The following is an 18,852-nucleotide window of genomic DNA, read 5'->3' on the forward strand; positions in this document are numbered from 1 at the left end:
GAACAGTTTCCTCTAGGGAGAAGACTACTGGAGGCAGGTAGGAGTTGGGCGCACAACTAACGTCCCAAGGAGGAAACAGCCCTCTTTGTTCCATGGTTGGCTAACTACAGGTTTACAAAATGAGTGACCCATTCACATTATAGAATAGAAGACTCAAATGGTTTTCCTCCACCTAGGCTGACTAAATACTAGAGTTACTTCTGGTTGTTGGTAAGGGAAGCTTCGAAATTGTACTTTCCCATTGTGTTTTGGCTTGCTGTAAGGTAGACCAGTATAGGACCTGCTTTCCCTAATTTCCCGAGTGAATCCCTTTTTTATTGCTTGCAGCAGCTTGGTCACAGCAGCAGTTAATAAGTCACAGTTCTACGTGACTTATTACATTTCCCCTTTGGAGAGGTTAATTTGACTCACTTGGTAAGAAGTCCCTCAACTTTAGGAATACTGAATTGTGCTCAGTCATGATTGTTGCATTGTTCCCCAGTTAGCAAGCATAGTCTCCATGTGGGGGACCAGAGTTAAATATATGTCCGAGACTTCATTGGGTGAGAAACTCACTACCTTCCCTTGACATTTCTTCTATTGTTCTAGACTTCAAGCTGATTCAAGGGTCCTTCCACTTCAGGAGCAAAAGACAATAAAGTTGACTGTTATAGTTTGAGTATTAAGGGATTGTGGTTGCTCTAATCCTGCTCCAACACCAACATGACACCCATTTGGCTCCAGAGTCTCACATCCAGGAGGATGTAGTCAAGGGAGCTACCGTACAACCCTATTCTAAAGGTAGGAGCAGGAATTTTATCTGAGGGTGAGCAGCAATTTCGGACACACAGGTCATGCGACAGAGTGAGTTCCACCACCTGAATGGCTGCCCTAGAAAGGTTTCTTCTCACTGGGGAGGTAAAATCGGGGATCCCCCTATTGAATCCTCAGTGCTCGATCAATCTTGAGCTGTAGCATGCTGTTCAAAGGAGGGATTGAAATCGACTGCCCCAAGAAAATGGTAGGACTCTGAGTGGGCTACCAATATTTTGTCCAACAATTAGGGATTTTGACCATAGCTCCTGTTGTATATGTTCATCAACAGGAGCAGTTTGGACTTCGGGTAGGATAAAAAATGTGCTCTTGAGTGTCAGGGGAAACCGATTCAAATTCAGTTATAGGACAGAATAAGGTGGTGCGCACAGATATAAGCAACCTGCCTGAAGGGCACTCGGAAACCTATTTAATAGCAGGCACACTGTAACTCTTAAACCTAACCCTGTTCACTTGCTCAACTGCCTATGTCCCCTGCAATAGAAAATGTTATGGCTATCAATTAATTGACCCCAATCGGGGTTACCTAACTTGCCCCTAATGCCTGCAATATTCCAGCTCAGAATAGTTGTCTGTGAGGTTGTGAGGTTGGGTACTGATATCTGTATAATTCATCCATGGGCAACTGACTAATTCAATAGGTGCCAATTCAATCAATTCAATCCTTGCCCTCAAATCACCTAGAGTACAAACACTAATATGTAGGGAGCTGGTCTATAAATCTGCCATTGGCAAAGATCGTTTACTTAGAGATTTTCTTGCTGTAATACAATCTACAGGTTGTGATACATTCTTGTGGTGCACAAAGGGTGGTAAGGTTGTAGGATTTACTACAGGGTGCAGTCAAACTGAGAAAGGGAAGAGGAAATTTCTGTTGGGACACACATATGCGAGAGGAGGTCATTTCCACCAACACTGGAACCTGCAAATCGCAATAAGCAAAATTGATGGACCTGCGTACACCTATGCCTTAAATGGTGATAGAAGAAACCTGTCGGCCCTTGTACTTTTCGGGTATGCCTTTCCTGTGCTTTATGCGATTGAACTTTTGCTGCATTAGTCTTACACACATGGAGGGCTGGCCCAGGCAGTATCAAAACGTGTCATCCAAGGCAGTTTGTGCCTCTTTGCAATTCAGGGGCAGCAGTTGCAAAGGACCTGTGTGGTACCAGCCCGGGCTGCGCAGCTTCTCATAGCAACTAGCCGTCTCCACCGGCATATGACAAAGGTTCGCCATCACCCAGGGCCACACCAAGGACACCACATTCCATGCAGGCTGGCCAGCTCTGCCCCACCCTATGGGGCTCATGGCCTTCCCCCCTCGTGCTGCCACCACTCCAGTGCCCCCTGCTGTCTTTAAGTGTCCATCTACACCGGCCCCTCAAGTACTGCCCGCTGACGTGGTGGAATGGGTGCGGATAGAGGAGGATTACTCCATCGGCTACTGGAGCGTGGCCATCTTCTTGAGCTTCTAGGCCACGCCCCCATTTATTATTAGTAATAGTGATATTTGAGGACATTATGTAAGAACAATTTTTTTTCATAATCATTTTGCGACATAAATTGAAGTTGTACCTGCATCAAATATCAATAAATAGGCCTGGGCGGTGAATTCTGCTCCATTCGCGGAGTTTGTAGAATTTTTTGCACACTGCGCTCTGCGGAGCCCGCGGACTGCAGAAAACTGCGCTTTGCGTAGTGTAGCTGAGTTTTTTCACCACTCGCGTTTGCGAGCACTGAGCTACCGCTTGGGTAGAATTTCTACCCGAGTGGTAGGAAGACTAGGGTGAACAGCAGTTCAGACTACACTCTCCGCCACTTGCAGAACTTCACAGAGTTTTTTTGTAAATTTGCAGAGTTCTACGTAGAAAAAAAGCACAAACTACCCCCAGGCTTATTAATAACCAACAATACTAACTATGTAGAGTAGAGGACACATATAAAGGGAATCACAAAATGGTTTTTGCTTAAGAAAGAACACACCATAAAATTATGTATGCTGGCAGATAAGAACAACAGAGATCATCCTTCCTGTCTATGTTTTGCCCGATATTGTCATATAGTCTAAACAAATGTTCTCCGACTTAACTATTGCCTACTCAGTCCTCTTTGGGTCTTTATAAATGTATGTATTTTTGTATCTCTGCTTTCGTAGGAGGAAAATTCAACTCATACATTACTCCTTCCTTGCTACACTATTTTCTAATGCTACCCCTCATTTCTGTTTATTATTGTGATGTCATGCATTACTTCTGTAGGAAGCCTATATCATTCAAACGAGATTCTAAATCTGATTTGCTAGAACATAGCAACAGCTGATAACAAAACGTGTTACCCACTGTTGCTAGGTCATAAAGATCTTCCAGGCCAGGCTCTAAGGACTCTCTGAGAGCTAGTCAGTACAGTGCTGCGTTTTTGCTTTAACTGAAAGCAGAAAGCACAGCTACAGGAAGGGTGAGGAAGGAAGGGGAAGGCGGTGGGGGTGGTTTAAGGATGGCAGCTAAGGTATGGGACCCACAGCCTTTCCACTATGTTTACATTTTTCAGTCTCAGTTGAATTCTGCTTTAAATAAGAATGGAGTACTGAGTACTTAAATTTGAACCAAGTCTACTTTCTTACCGTTGAAGAAGTGGGTCTTCAAAATGTTGCTGTCTTTGAAATGAATTCTCTAGACTATCACCAAAAATGGCTAGGAAGACAGAAATGACTTCATCGGGGTCATAGTTGCATTGCCGTAGAGCAGCAGCTACTTCTTTGTAGTCAGTGATAACTGGAAGGGCGCTCTGTATGGGAAGAGAACAAGGACAATGGTGGTGGTCAGCCAGAAGTGGTGCGTTGGTAGCAGAATGTATGGGATTAAACACTGCCTTGGAAACAAAACCCTTAAGCTAGAGGAGCTCGTGGAAAACCCAGACAATTAACACGATTTTAAATTCATGTATGAGGAGCTTCTATACAAGAAAGTTCCAAACTTGATGTAAGGCAAGTTAAAATGTTTCTCCACCCATCAGATAGGTTTGCCTGCATATTATGGGGGCAGTTTAACCTGAGACAAGGGAGATGCTACGTTCTTTATAGTTGTGAATGTTGCATACCATAGAATGTAAATTGTTGGATTTGTGAACACAAATTCTTGACAGTACTACTACTCAAAACCTTGTAATGGTGTTGACCAAACAAAATGCTCATAGTTCAAAGAGAGATTAATATGGATGTTGGTCAGATATGAATTTACCTTAAAAAAATAAAGACAAGAGGTTTTTGTTTAAACAGGAACAAGTTGATTTAATTAAACGCAGTGGCTGTGAGAGTATCGACAGTCTGAAGAAAGTCTCTCATTGTACTGAAGTTTTGGAAGACCATTTATACCATTCGTAAGGTACAATAAACTGATCTGGCATTCTTGGCCTAGTCATAGACAACAAGAACAAACATCAGATAAGGGGGACATAGGTGGCTCTCGACCTCGGGGAGAGCTAGTGTGGGCGGGTGTGATGTGTATGTGTCCAGATGTCCGGCGTGGGGAGCGTGTGATGACTACTTGTGGTGTGTATGCTATGTCCTGATTGGCCAAGCGTTCCTAGCTTTATGTAGCATCTATCATTGTGATATTTTGGGGACATGCGCATTTGGCCAAACGTGTTTTATTAGGGCCAATTTCCTCAGACCAGTTTGTGGTGTAACCACCTATCTGTGGGATCGATCAGGGTTTTCCCTAGGTGCATGTTTGTCTGTGGGCTAAGGGTAATCCCACCATGACCTGTCATTCGGTAGGCTTGGGGTTTGGATCACAGGGCCTGTCTGATGATGTATCTCTGACTTGGGGTTGATGGAGAAGGGGCCCATCTTTGATGAATCCGGAAGCAATTATATGAGTTCATTGTAATGTGTACAATTAACATGGCAGGCATTGATATCATTTTTACCAACATCCTCAGTATTGTGCATACAGTTGTCATAGCATACATCAATATTGTCCTTACTGATATTGACATTGTTATGCGTGCATAGATTATGACATACATTGAAATTGTTTCTACTGGTATCGGCATTGTTATGCATGCATAGATAATAGCATACATTTACATTATTTCTACTAGTACCAACATTGTTATGCAAGCACATTTTATTGCGTGCATCAATATTACATTTATTGGGATTGCCATGGTCGGGCTCGCATATATCATGGTGTGTATTGACATCACATTCACGGAAATTAACATAGACCTAAAACTAAAAAGTTTGTATGAATCATTCAATTTTGTGGCATGCATTTGAGTGGAACAAAAGTTCTTAAAACCTGAAATAGTATGTGTGAACTGAGACAGAGCTTAATTAGTAATGCACATGACAACGCAAACACAAGTTTATAATCAGCACTGCCACCAGAGCTAGCACACATACATTAAATAACCTAACTGACCAACCTAACACTGTATATCTTCAGTGGCAGAGATCAGTCAAAACAAAGGCCAAACAGTACATTAAAAATAACTGTTTGAGCATGATATCAAGAGCAAAGTTACAAGCTACAATGAGCTCGAAAAAGACAGACTTTTGTAAGCCATTCAGCTTCAAGTGATGGTAATGATACATGGCATGTGATAAACATAATAAAAATTCATATTTTCTTCAACATTTCCCATATAAAAAAACACATTGCTGGGGGCGGAGTTTGCCTGGCCTGAAGATGGGTGCGTCTTTGGAGAGATCCTTCGGCCACACTGAATATCCTGAATAATCCTGCACATTGACAAAATTCAAATGGCTGGATAAGCGCCTACTGGCATAGATAAAATAGCCTCAGCAGAGGCGGCAAAGAAATCGGCCCGTAACAACGAGCGGTGAGGTGGTGTGTCAGAGCCTGCACAGTGACCCGGAAAGAGAAGACATACTGGGCCGGCTGAATGAGAGAGGAGTGGTCAACAACAGTGAACAGTGAGCGTCACCCGCAACACAGCGGGAAAAGCGAGCAGCACTTGGGGACAGCTGAGCTATTGGCGCCGGCTGCCTGAGAACATCTGAGTGGCAACCGGGTGCAGGTCATGAGGCTGCAGTGGAGGAGGGCCTAACGCTGGAGCAGAGGCTGTAAAGACCTGCGGCCCGGTAGGAGCATCCCGCCTGCTGTGTACTGCCCGAAACCAACACTGATAGAGGCCTGACAGCAAATCGGAGAATTGGGTATAGCACAAAGGGGAGGACGGCTCTCTGTGAGCAGCGAGTAATGCTTAATTAAGCAGGAAACGCCCGGGAGTAGGAGAAGACACTCTCTAGAAGTACGCAGAAGGTGCTGTACTACACACAAGCAGTTCTTTGGGTCCCATAACACTGGTATGACGCATATGTAGCGAAGTCATCAGTTAAGTTCAGAGGTGTCACACGGTGGGAAAGAAGCTGAGAGAGTTTGTGCTGGAGAGTGCAGATTATAGTGAGCAATAGACTGAGCCCTGTGACAGGGAGAGAAGAGGTACTAGTGTGACACTTGCAGTGAACTCCAAATACAGAACAGGGACCTCCCCCTACTAGAACAACTGCGAGGCAAAATGGGGAAAACAGATAAAACACAGCCTAAATTACAATTTGAGCAACATAGGACTCTCAGCACATGCAGGGATGAGCAAGCTAAAACAGAGCATGAAGCGGAAACTGCAGAGACATCGCTGGTGGGGTGGAGGGGGGGGGACCTGCGTCAGATATTATCTGCTATGAAGACTACCCTAACCATGATAGATGGTAAGTTAGACATGCTAACATATAGGGTTGATAGGCTATCTGAGAGAAAGGATAAACAGCCCAAAAGAATGGACCTGGTGGAGTACAGAGTATTGGACAATGAAGACACCCAGGGCAAGATAGAGGACTCCCAGAGACAACAGGAGAAGGCGATATCAGCACTGCAAGCTAAAACAGAAGAATTAGAGGCACGATCAAGAAGAAACAACATCAGAATCATATGCGTTGCAGAGTACACCAACACTGGTCATAGGGAGAGATTTGTCGAACAATTACTTGTGGAGGTACAGGCAGAGACACCTTTTCCAAACTGTTTGTGGTAGAAACAGCCCACAGATCCCTGGCCCCTCGCCCACAACCAGGAGCAAGACCGCACCCTATAATAGCGAGAATTTTAAATTATAGAGACCGAGACTCAGCTCTAAGATGCTCCAGGGAGCTGAAGATATTCAGATATGAGGGGACAGAGATCTCGCTGTACCCGGATTTCATGCCACAGGTCCAGAAAGCGTGCAAAAAATGTATCCCAGCAAAGAGGAAGCTACTGGAGATTAACATACCCTATGCCTTGTTATATCCTGCATGTCTGAAAATATCTATGGACCGCAAGCAGACTATGAATGAAACAGCCTAGACAATCTGTATATACCTGAGCAACAACACTCTATGGAGAGTCAATGGAACGGTATATTGAATCACTGTAAGAAATGTACAAAATGACTATAAGATGGCACGACTGTTCTCAGAAAGAAAGATATAATAAAGCAAACAGAGAACAAGGGGAAAGGGTGGAAAAGAAGTGACATCACCCTGAACACTAGAGACACCTAAATGTGCATGATGAGTTAGTGCAGCCCTCTCTGCAAGCTGTGCAAACTGTGCAGAGGGGTTTGGTGGGCAGCTCATGACCACGAGTGTGTACCACAACATAGATGTTAATGTGGGGTTGTTTGAAGGAGGGGGGAGGGTGGTGTTAATGGGAGGGCATGCAGTGAGTTATGTCTTTGACGCGATTGGGGCATCGAAGTAGGCGAGAGGAGGGTGCAGGGGATTGGTTGAAAGTAGGACACAACAATTGGCGCACTTTTGTTCCCATAATGAGAAATGCTACCGCATGTGAGACACAGATCCAGATACACAAAATTACTTGTAGGCAGAGAGATTACACAGGTGCATAGATCAAAGACGCTAATGATGTGAAATGTAAAGGGTCTGAACAAGCATTGGAAAACTAGACACGTGCTAGCATACCTAGACAGGCATAATGTGCAGGTAGCATTGCTTCAGGAGACACATTTCACCAAGCAATCTGAGATGAGCATTGGAGCTAGATGGGCAACAACACGCATTGCTTCCTCTTACTTCTCTTATGCAAGCGGGGTGCTTCTATTGGTGAAGAAGGGGACTCCGTTTGCATTGCAGTATGCCAAAACGGACACACAAGAATAGAATTGTCCAGGGAGACGTTAGTGGTACAACCCTGATACTGATCAATATGCCCCAAATATTGGTGATCAGGGTTTCTTTGCACAAATTTGGGTGCAACTTCATGAACTGGCACCAACGGCGATCATATGGGGAGGAGACTTTAAAACATGCATGAACCCAGTACTGGAGAGAGGCACATAGACCACCAGATATGATAAACAGGCTGCAAAAGAGCTAAGGGTGGGCATGGTGGAGCAAGGGCTGGTGGGCTTGTGGAGAATAAGGCATCCGAATAAAAAGGGAGGGCACGCATACCTCTCTCACACATAACTCCTGGTCTCTAATAGACTTCTGTCCGGGAACTTAAAGAAGTGAGCACCTGGATGATATCAATAGAGCATATAACGAAGATACTTTCAGACCATGCCCCGGTATGCTTAGAACTCCCACTGCCCACACATACGACCAGACGAAAGAACGAAGGCCATTGTAGAATTCTTCAAACACAACTCAGGCTCAGTGTCAAGCCCGCAAACACTGTGGAAACACTTTAAGGCGACTCTCAGGGGATTCTGTATTGGTAAAGGGGCAGGGGTCCTGAAAGATATATGCCAGCAATTGCGCATACTTGAAAGAGACATCCAAGAACTAGAGAAAGAGCATGCACAGACACTAGTGGTAGAACTGCTAGCTAAGATTCACACAAAGATGTCGGATTATCAGGAGATGGCGGACCGAGAGCTCTGCTTTCTCACACGCAGACAATGCCACAACAGTATGGGGAAGGTGGTAGACTGGGGTGCACATTGGCGCAGACTTTGCAAACCACACGAGTGCCCACACAAATAGTGCAAATAATGGATGAGCACGGCAAAACATGGCAGGATACCCCGGCAATACTCAAAACCTTTAAAGATTATTATTACGCACAACCATATTCCACACGCCTGCAAGCCACAGAGGGAGAGACAGAGGACTATTTGCAAGATATTGCTATGGCCTGGCTCTTGGATGGGCAACAGGTATGTTTCATACAGCCTTTTACAGAAGAAGAGATCAAAGACGCTATAAGAAACCTGCCTAAGGGCAAAGTCCCTGGTACAGAAGGGTTCACCGGAGAATTTGTATCAGGAATTTGAGGAGCTGTTTGTGCCACAAATATTTGAAATATATAAGGAAGTGTATAAGCAGGCCCTGCTTCCCCCATAGCTCCGAGAGGCATTATTAATAACTATACTTAAACTGGATAAAAGTTCGGAACTTTGCGAATCATATAGGCCGATGTGGCTTTTCAATATTGACGCCAAAATACTGGCAAAGATACTGTTGACTAGAATGCATCTCTAATGCAGCATCTGATCTTGCCAACTCAATCGGGATTTATACCCACAAGATCAACAACCCATAACTTATGTGCCCTATTTGCCCTATTTCATCGGCTTGACCCAGACTTACCGGCTGCGCTATTAGACTCAACAAAAGCGTTTGACTCAGTGGAGTGGAGGTTTAAGTTTACAATATTGCCTAGAATGGGATCACCCCAGACATTCCTCCACTGGGTTAAACTACTGTATACCAAACCAGTGGTTAGAGCGAGGATGAATGGGAACACAGCGGAATCATCGCCCATTTACAGAAGAACAAGACATTGTCATAGAGTGCAGTGGCGTGTCATAGTGTAGAATGGAGTGGTGTATTGTTAAGTGTATGTTGGTATAAATTATTATTTTGGGAATCCTCTTAGGTACTGCAGTACTTCCTAGATAGTATTGTGATACTCGTTAATATGTTTTTAAAATATATAAAACGCTAAAAATATTAAGACTTTGATAAAGTGCCTTATGTCTTTTTAGTGCAAAAACAACAGTTGATGGGCAGAATGCAGAACAATGTCATACATTCACCCCAGTACAGAGATCTGGTCCTAAATCCATCGTTTTTTTGCACTCCACACCACCCCAGTTCAGACATGGCCATATGCAAATCAGCCTTGACCCTGTGCCTCATGGGAACAGTCCAGCTCGAACTGCCAAGCCATGTCTTTACTGGACCGGAATCAAGCATCCTAGGACCATTTTCAGCCGTCTTCAGCCAGGATAGCTTGACTCCCGTGGTGTGGAGAGCATGGGAGAGTGGGATGGGTATGCTTAGATGTGAGTCCCATGCTCTCCACACCACTGGAGTCTGCCAAGCCATGTCTTTACTGGACCGGAATCAAGCATCCTAGGACCGGTTTCTGGCCATCAGCCGTCTGCAGCCAGGATAGCTTGACTCCAGTGATGTGAAGAGCATGAGACTCACGTCTGAGTATACCCATCCCACTCGGGGTGACAAATGCAAAAACAACAGTTGATGGACAGAATGCAGAACAATGTCATACATTCACCCCAGTACTGAGATCTGGGCCTACATCCATCTTTTATTTGCACTCCACACCACCCCAGTTCAGACATGGGCATATGCAAATCAGCCTTGACCCTGTGCCTCATGGGAACAGTCCAGCCATAACTGCCAAGCCATGTCTTTACTGGACCCGAATCAAGCATCCTAGGACCATTTTCAGCCGTCTTCAGCCAGGATAGCTTGACTCCCGTGGTGTGGAGAGCATGGGAGAGTGGGATGGGTATGCTTAGATGTGAGTCCCATGCTCTCCACACCACTGGAGTCTGCATTCTGTCCATCAACTGTTATTTCTGCATTATGTCTTTTTAGAGCATAACACCATTGTAATACCTTATATCTGACATAGAAACCCAAAACACAGCCAAAGTGTGTTCTAAACAATATGGCTGGCTTTTAATTTTATAAGGGCTAGCACATTAACCAATAGTATGGTGTTTTGCACTACACACCACACCACTGTATGACACCACTCTAATCTACAATACTCTATGCCACTTCATTCTACTCCACTGTACCACACTCTACTTCATGACCCTCCACTGTATGACACTTTACACACTCTACAATACTGTACTACACTTTGGAACTCTATGACACTGTATTTCAGTCTACGACACTCCATGCAATTTCCTCTAAGCCACTCCACGCCAATTTACTCCACCTTACTGTGACACACTGCTCCAATTTACTCAACACTATTACACTTTACACCACGCTATGCCTCTCCACTCTACAACACTCAATGCCACTCCACTGTACCACACTCTATAACAATCTACTCCACTCTAAAACACTGTACTAATCTCTATGCCACTCCACAACACTCTTGTATGACACTCCTACAGTCGACAACACTCCACTCTGACAATGTACTCCACTCGATTCCACCATATGCCACTCTACGACATTCTACTCAACAACACTCTAAGACATTTTACAACAGCACTAGGACACTCCAGTCCACTGTATGCCACTCCACTCTACTCCACTGTATGCCCCTCCACTCCCCGCCACTCTACTGCATGCTACTACAGTCCCCTCAATGACACAGCACTCCACTCTATGACACCCCACTGTACTCTACAACACTCTGCGCCACACCACTCCACTCCATTCCACTCTATAGCACACCACTACACCCCACTACACTATAGGACACCTTACTGCATTCCATGCAACTCCCTCTATGCTACTCCAACCCACTTTACTCCACCAACAATGTAAGGACATACGTAGGCTGTAAAGTAGGTACTCAGACGGGCAATCACATGTGACCAATGTATGACTACAGGGCTCACCCCCACGGAACCTCCCTGTTGTAAGAAATTACAGAGGAATAAAGACTGAAATGGAGTAAAACACAGATAAAACTGTTATTTAAGAACTGTGATATTGTTAAATGCCTTGGCGTGCATGCAAATCTGGTCCTGAAGAAAGCCATACTGACTCTTTTCGGCTGCTTAAACATGTCGACCTACTCTGAGGATGTGAGAGTTTATTGGTTTACCGCAATACATCCACCACTACTTTTAATCCTTGACCAAGGTCACCACTATTAAAATAGACAACATTGGTTGGCACCTGAAGACCATTTTAAATTCACCTATTTCCTCTTTTGAGAAACAAAAAACACAAAAAAACTTGCTCTGCTATAATCGGGCTTTGAGGTAAAACAGGGGGTGGTGATGGACGGAGCATCTGAACCAATCAAACATTCACACCCAGTCAACAGATCTGGGTTTAATCCATCACCGTTCTTTAGCCCACTTTGCCACCCCAGTTCAGACATGGCCATACGCAAATCAGTCTGACCCTGTGCCTCATGGGAAAAGTCCAGCCCGAAATGGTAAGCCATGCCTTCCCTGGACCGGAAACAAGCTTCCTAGGACCGGTTTCTGGCATTTACAGCCGTCTTCAGCCAGGCTTGCTTGAATCCAGTGGCAAAGTGAGCAAGGGACTCACGTCTGAGCATACCCTGCCAACTTATGGCGAACAAAGCGGTACAAAAGGGGGTGGTGATGGACAGAGCATCTGAACCAATCAAACCCTCACACCCAGTTAACAGATCTGGGTTTAAGCCATCACCGTTCTTTAGCCCACTCGGGCATTGAAGCACAACCTTGATTCACAAGATGTCTCTCTCAGGTGGGACCCCAATGATGACGCATGCCACCAACAAGTTTGGTGGGTGAGGGGTATTTTGCTAAACCTATAGGCATTTTGGCTCATCAAGCAGACTTATAAATAAGTATGGTAGCGTGCTAGCTTTTCGATGTTGTATATATTTATACAGGAAGGTAAGTGTGCTCACATCTTACTCTCTTTTTGATATCCTTCTATAGTCTATGAGCACCAAAAGCATCAAATAGACATCAGGGTGTTGATCCTACACAAAATTAAAGCCCTCTGGCGGCCAGTATTTCATAAATAAGGCTAAAAAGGGAACCAGTATAGGCATCTTCCATCACACCTTCTAAGATGTAGCTGCCATGCCCCCTTGACTCCTTTTAAATGGTCCCAGCACTGCTTGTGGGTGTAATGAAAGGAAGTGGTGCACTGTACTGCAGACAAGAGGGCTGTTTACTTTCTCTCTAACCTGCCATGTGTGAACTTATTGAGAACACCCTGGAGACTCTTGCAGCCCCGCCTGCCTACTGTTTCCCATCGCAGCACATCAGGTGTTGCAAGCCTGTGACACATTAATTATCTTTTTTTTTAAAAAAGCAGCTCATTGTTTACAAAGTGTCTCGCGCCACACCACAGAGAACAGACCCTGCACATGAGCAAACTTTTACGTTTCGGAGCAGCAACCCACCTCTTATGCTCAGAGCAGACCATTAGTTCCCCCTTGGTGTTTATGTGCTGCAACCTGTTCTATCAATTCTATAAATAAGTTCTGCTACTGCCTGTGCCAGCCACCTCCCTGTTCAATATCCTGGGTGCCCAGTGTAGAGAAGGGATGCTGATGCCTCCAGTGTCTTTGTTTAATAGCGATATTAATAGAAATTATCAGTACATTTGCTGTCAGAAAAAAGTGATCATCCTTTTAGCAACAAGGGGATTAGATCTATTATGAGTACAGAAAATCTGAAAGAAAACTGAAAAAATTACAGACAATAATAAGAGCAGAATTATATTTGAAACATGAATGCGCTTTATGAATGAGTGGTATGCTATCAATCAAAATCACAATAGATTTAATGGAGTAAATCTAGCATAGATATAAATGAATGAACATTACACACATGGTGAGATAGATAATGTATTGATGCCCCACACTCTGATCCGCTAGCTTTCTCCACCATCCCAGCTAGGCAACCCCCAAAATGTCTGCTTGTGCTGGGGAAAACATGACATCATATCTGCTCCAAACGAAGGGATGATGGACGGGACACCCAAGGGGACTGTCATGGTTAAGGCAATCACCTCCCTCTATCTGAACAACATCAAAAATTCAAAACAAACCATAAATAACAAAGTTTATAAGCAATAAACAATTTTGAGGTCAAAGAAACAGTATTATGTGTTTAATCGCTCCAAATGTACATGAAGCTCTTAATCCAAGTAGAATCCTTTGGGTATCACAACTAATAGTATATTTGGATTCTAGTTGACATCATTTTCTCACATGATCACCTCCTCTCTATTTGTTTTTCTTGCTATTCTGTCAACTACATAAAGGTTCATTTGATCTTCAACACGAGTTTGTTGCTTGTTACAGTGGGTAGTATATCAGAAGTCCCAGTTTTTGATTGCTTGAATGTGTTCGAAAATATGCTTGAATATGTTCAGAATTTTTTTTTCCAAAGCAAAAGTTGTGTTGATGTTGTACTTTGTTAGATCTGGGGTCTCTAGTTGGCAATGGTATACACCTTTGTCCGAATAGGGACCCTTGCTTCTAAGTCAGGATAAGGGGATTACACTACTGGATAACCCCTGTTCACCCGCTTGGTAGCTTGGCACGAGCAGACAGGCTTATCTGAGAGGCAGTGTGTTAAGCATTTGTGAATATAAACAGTAATAAAGTGAAAACACTACAGATGGACACCACACAGTTTTTATACAAATAAGTACTCTTTATATAGACTTAACACAAGACCACAAATGACAAAAATCCACAATACTGTACTTAAGACTGACTTAAACATGGTAGAAGTTGCTTAGTTCAAGTTGGTGATAAATGCACACACTTCTCACACAAGTGACTGGATGCGTACTGCAAAACAAACAAAAAGCTTGCAGAGGGAGAGGCATTGCTTCCGTGCTCCAGGGGAGATAATGCGTCACGCCTCAATGCTTGCGCAGAGTAGGGGATGCGTTGTGATCCTTACCGGTGAGGGGTGATGTGTAGGTTCCTTGGCCTGCTGCCCTGTTGCGATGCGCAAGATGGCGCCTCGATGCAATGCGACAATTCTGGTGCGATGCGAGAAGATGGCGCCCTTGATGCGACAATGCGAAGATGATGCGTGCACGCCCTGGCAGCCTTGCGACTATTCTGTACTTTGGAGCTGCGACAGGCCCTGCAACACGTTTCTCCAGTGATGCGATGGCGACCCTCTCGATGGCATCATGCTTCTCCGGTGACGCAACAGCAGCCAGCTTCGATGAAGACACACTTCCTGGGAAATGCGGCGGCAACACTCTTCTCCGGCGATGTGACGACTACAGCTGCGGCGGTGACGCGTTTCTTCTGGTTGGGTTGCGCTTCCAGCTCCCAGCGACACGCAGGCTTCTGCAGATAGAATTTCCAGCATGGGAATTCAGAGAGGAGAAGGTGGTGAAGACTTTTGTCCCTGAGACTTCAGCAGGAGGCAAGTACAAGTTCAAGCCCTTGGAGTAATATTCTGCAAGATGATAAAAGTTATTTAAAAGTTCCTTCTCCTTTCCTTGGCAATAAAGAAACCAACGCAGGCCAACCCAGGAAACAGCACACTGGCAGAGGGGCAGTCCAAAACTCCTGCAGCTTCCTTTGTTCTTCTCCTTGGCAAAAGGTTCATCCTGTTCCCAGAAGTGATCTAAAGTTCTTGGGTCTGGGTCCCAATATTTATACTGCTTTTCTCTTGGTTCTCTGAAGGCAGAGGGGCCTTTGCCTAGTACAAACCCGTTCTGGAGAACTCTGTTACATGACTCCTTCTTTCTTTTCACAGTGCAGGGCCTAAACATCAGACGCCCCACAGGAGGTGGAGCCAGCATTGTGGAGGGAAAGCTCAGCCCTGGAGCACTTTGTTGACATGATTCCTTCTCTTCGTTCACAGTGCAGGTCAGAGACATTAGCGCACCCCAGGGGGTGGAGCAAGCAATGTGGAGGGAAGGCCCGGCCCTATTCAGGTCCCAGGTGCAACTCCTCCATCCCATCTAGATGCAGATCTCCCTATTCACCACTGGGCTGACTCATTCTGTCTCCTGGAATCCCCAATCCCTTTCACTCAAACGCCAGACAAGGAATACACAACTTAACAGAGGCAGGCTTGGATAGTTAGACAAGAAAATACCTACTTTCTAAAAGTGGTATTTTCAAACACAGAATGTTAAAACCAACTTTACTGAAAGATGTATTTTATCATTCTGAATTCAGGCATACTAAACTCGAATTTCCACCATGTTCCCTGAGTCAGTTAGGATTATAAAATTTAATAATCTAACTGTCCATTCTGGCCTATGGAGAACAGGTAGCCTTGCAATAGTGAAACACGAAAATGGCTGTAATTCAATATTCGGACATGCTACACACACCAGGACATGTTCTACCTTATACTTACAATGCACCCTGCCCTTGGGCCTACCTTAGGGGTGTCTGATATGAAGAAAAGGGAAGGTTTAGGGACTGGCAAGTGGGTGCACTTGTCATGTCGACATGGCAGTCACAGACTGCACACAGGCCTTGCAATGGCAGGCCTGAGACACACTTTACAAGCTGCTTCTGTGGGTGGCACAACCAGTGTTGCAAGCCCACTAGCAGCATTTGATATACCAGCCCTGGGCACACATGGTGCACTGTACTAGGGTCTGACAAGTAAATCAAATAACTCAATCATGAGGTCACTAATCAATACACCAGTTTTAACATAGGGAGCACTTTCACTGTGGCACTTAATAGCAGTGGCACAGTGCCCAAAGCATATAACCAGCAAAACATATCAAAGACAGAGGAAGCAAACCGACAAAATGGAAGGGAGACTCACGCCAATGATACCAGGTCTAACATACTTTAATTTGTAAAGACATTAAATGAAATCTCAGAAATTGTCTTATTTCCTGTTCCTTTCCATTGTTCCAAATAAAGGTTTTCATTGATATACAGCAAGTGCATGCTCTGTAATGTTTGCATCTCTTCTTTTAAAGCAAAATTCAACCGAACAATGCGTTGTTACTTTCTGAAGCAACTATGAACTGTCTTTAAGAGATTTGGCCTTCCTGTATGTTAGATAGGATCCTAGCAAGTCTTTTAAATCTGGGTCATCTTTAATAAGATTTCATTGTTTTTGGTATGATTCTCTTGATTTGCTTGGACTAATGGTGTATGTCATAATCATTCTGATAGTTTGTATTTGGTTATTTCCTTTCTCCGTTTCTAGTTTTGGAGTGTGTTTGTTAACTTCTTAGCTGCGGCGGCTATTCCACCGCAGTGCTAAGGGGGAGGGGGGGCCGCACGGTGCTCCCGTGCTCATGCAGGAATTGCTCCGTCACGAGCCTCGGGTGGGCTGTGCTTGTGACGGAACGGTTCCGTCACGGCCCCGCCCGCCTAATAGAACCTTCAGCGCAGGCGTGAAATTCGCGCCACGCAGGCGCGGCTAGCAGGCCGTGACGGAACCGTTCCATCAACAGCACAGCCCACCCGAGGCTCGTGACGGAACGGTTCCGTCACGAGCAAAAAAGGGGTTAATATCTATGCATGTTTGTTGCCTTTTGTAGACCTTATTGCAAAATTGTCTCCCGGTACTACTTACTTCTTGATATACTTAAGATATGTTTCAGGAACTTGAATTCTGTTGATCAATTTTTCCTTAATTTTAGAAATTCACAATATTATAAGTTCTATTCATGTTTCTCCGGGTGGTGACTGGTGGCATGAAAACGCTGTAGTAATTGTTCCCTTGCAATTTAAACTGGTCTTGATCCATTCCATCCTCTATATAAATTGTTGCATCCAGGAAGTTAACACTCTTGCTGCTAAAACTCAGTAGTGAATTTCAAATTATAATTATAATTTTTCGACAAATCTCTCATTTAATTCACACACACTCTTAAACCCACCATCTCATTTGCCTACTACACACATATCATTCTGTAATTGCCTACAAGTTGGTGAGCCGTCAAATCCCCACCAAGCTCCTAAATGATTGGAACAGCACTAGAATAGGTTACATTTTTGACTGAAAATAAATCTCCCAAATCTGAATTATATCAGCAAGTTCTAACACCTCAATTCTGACGAGATTCAAAGTGGTGTTTGCTGTCCCGTTCAGTGGAAAAGATTTGTATATCCCCAAATGCTCAAATATTTGAATCACACTGCTTCCAGTAACAAAGATGTGCAGATGATGGCCAGCTATATTGTACGTCGGGTGACATTTGGCCTGAAGATAAAGCCCACTGAATCTCTGGAACATGTCTACTTTTCGAAGAGAAACAGATGCCTTTATCTGAGCAGCTCAACATTGATGTGGTAGGGTTACAGTAAAATAGAAATCCACAGATGCTGGGGGATGCCAAGCGGTCAGTGAGCAATGCCAGGAACATCATTATTCCATTTCACTCTGAGAATACTGTAATATTCTAGGTCAAATGCGTTTTCAATGACAAGCAATGCCAACTGAAGTCTCTCAGGTACTCCTTTTACTGAACTCTAGCCATTAAGTATAAGTTGCAAGATCTCTGCTACTGTCAGATGAAGACTGATTATATTATGGCTAGAACCACCGCCCACACTCCCCCCAGTCTAGGAAAAGCAAATATTGTACTTAATCCCCAAGAAGTACAAGCACATAACTACAGTATTGAAAGTAATGTACTTGCTGACTTGAAGAAATAAATATATTCAAAGCTCTGTGACCAACACACAAGATCTTCATGTGCTAGATCCATGCAACTTATTCTCAAGAAGACTACACACTAGATCTGGATGGATGTATGACATTACAACGCATACTTTTACCACGCATGCCTTTACAACGCGGTTTTTACATCGCAAACCTTTACAACGCATAGCGCTTTGGGGTGCTGGATAGTGAAAAGTTTAATTTACTATTCCAACTCCAGTCCCCGTGGACACTAGGGAAGGTGTTGGATAGTAAATTAAACTTATTCCCTATCCTAGCGCGCTCCCCAGCGCAATGCGTTGTAATGGTTTGCGTTGTAATGGTCGCGTTGTAATGGTAGTGCGTTGTAAAAGTTTTGTTGTAAAGGTTGTTCACCGATCTGGATATCAGATGTAAGTCTGGGATGCTAGGTCTGGAAGCCGAGACCTGACCAAT

The 18,852-nt window shown here is 44.3% G+C and overlaps 1 protein-coding gene across 1 annotated transcript in view; it reads right to left on the bottom strand.

Moving 5' to 3' along the window:
• Window positions 1-18,852, bottom strand: part of LOC147751304 (uncharacterized) — a 538,297-nt gene that overhangs the window by 262,433 nt on the left and 257,012 nt on the right. Inside the window, exon 7 of the mRNA XM_086938187.1 lies at window positions 3,434-3,597. Within this exon, the coding sequence (XP_086794313.1) occupies window positions 3,434-3,597 (164 nt within the window). The remainder of the gene's footprint in view (window positions 1-3,433; window positions 3,598-18,852) is intronic.

This window comes from Lissotriton vulgaris, chromosome 1_1 (genome assembly GCF_964263255.1).
Source record: "Lissotriton vulgaris chromosome 1_1, aLisVul1.2, whole genome shotgun sequence".
NCBI classification, from domain to species: Eukaryota; Metazoa; Chordata; class Amphibia; order Caudata; family Salamandridae; genus Lissotriton; species Lissotriton vulgaris.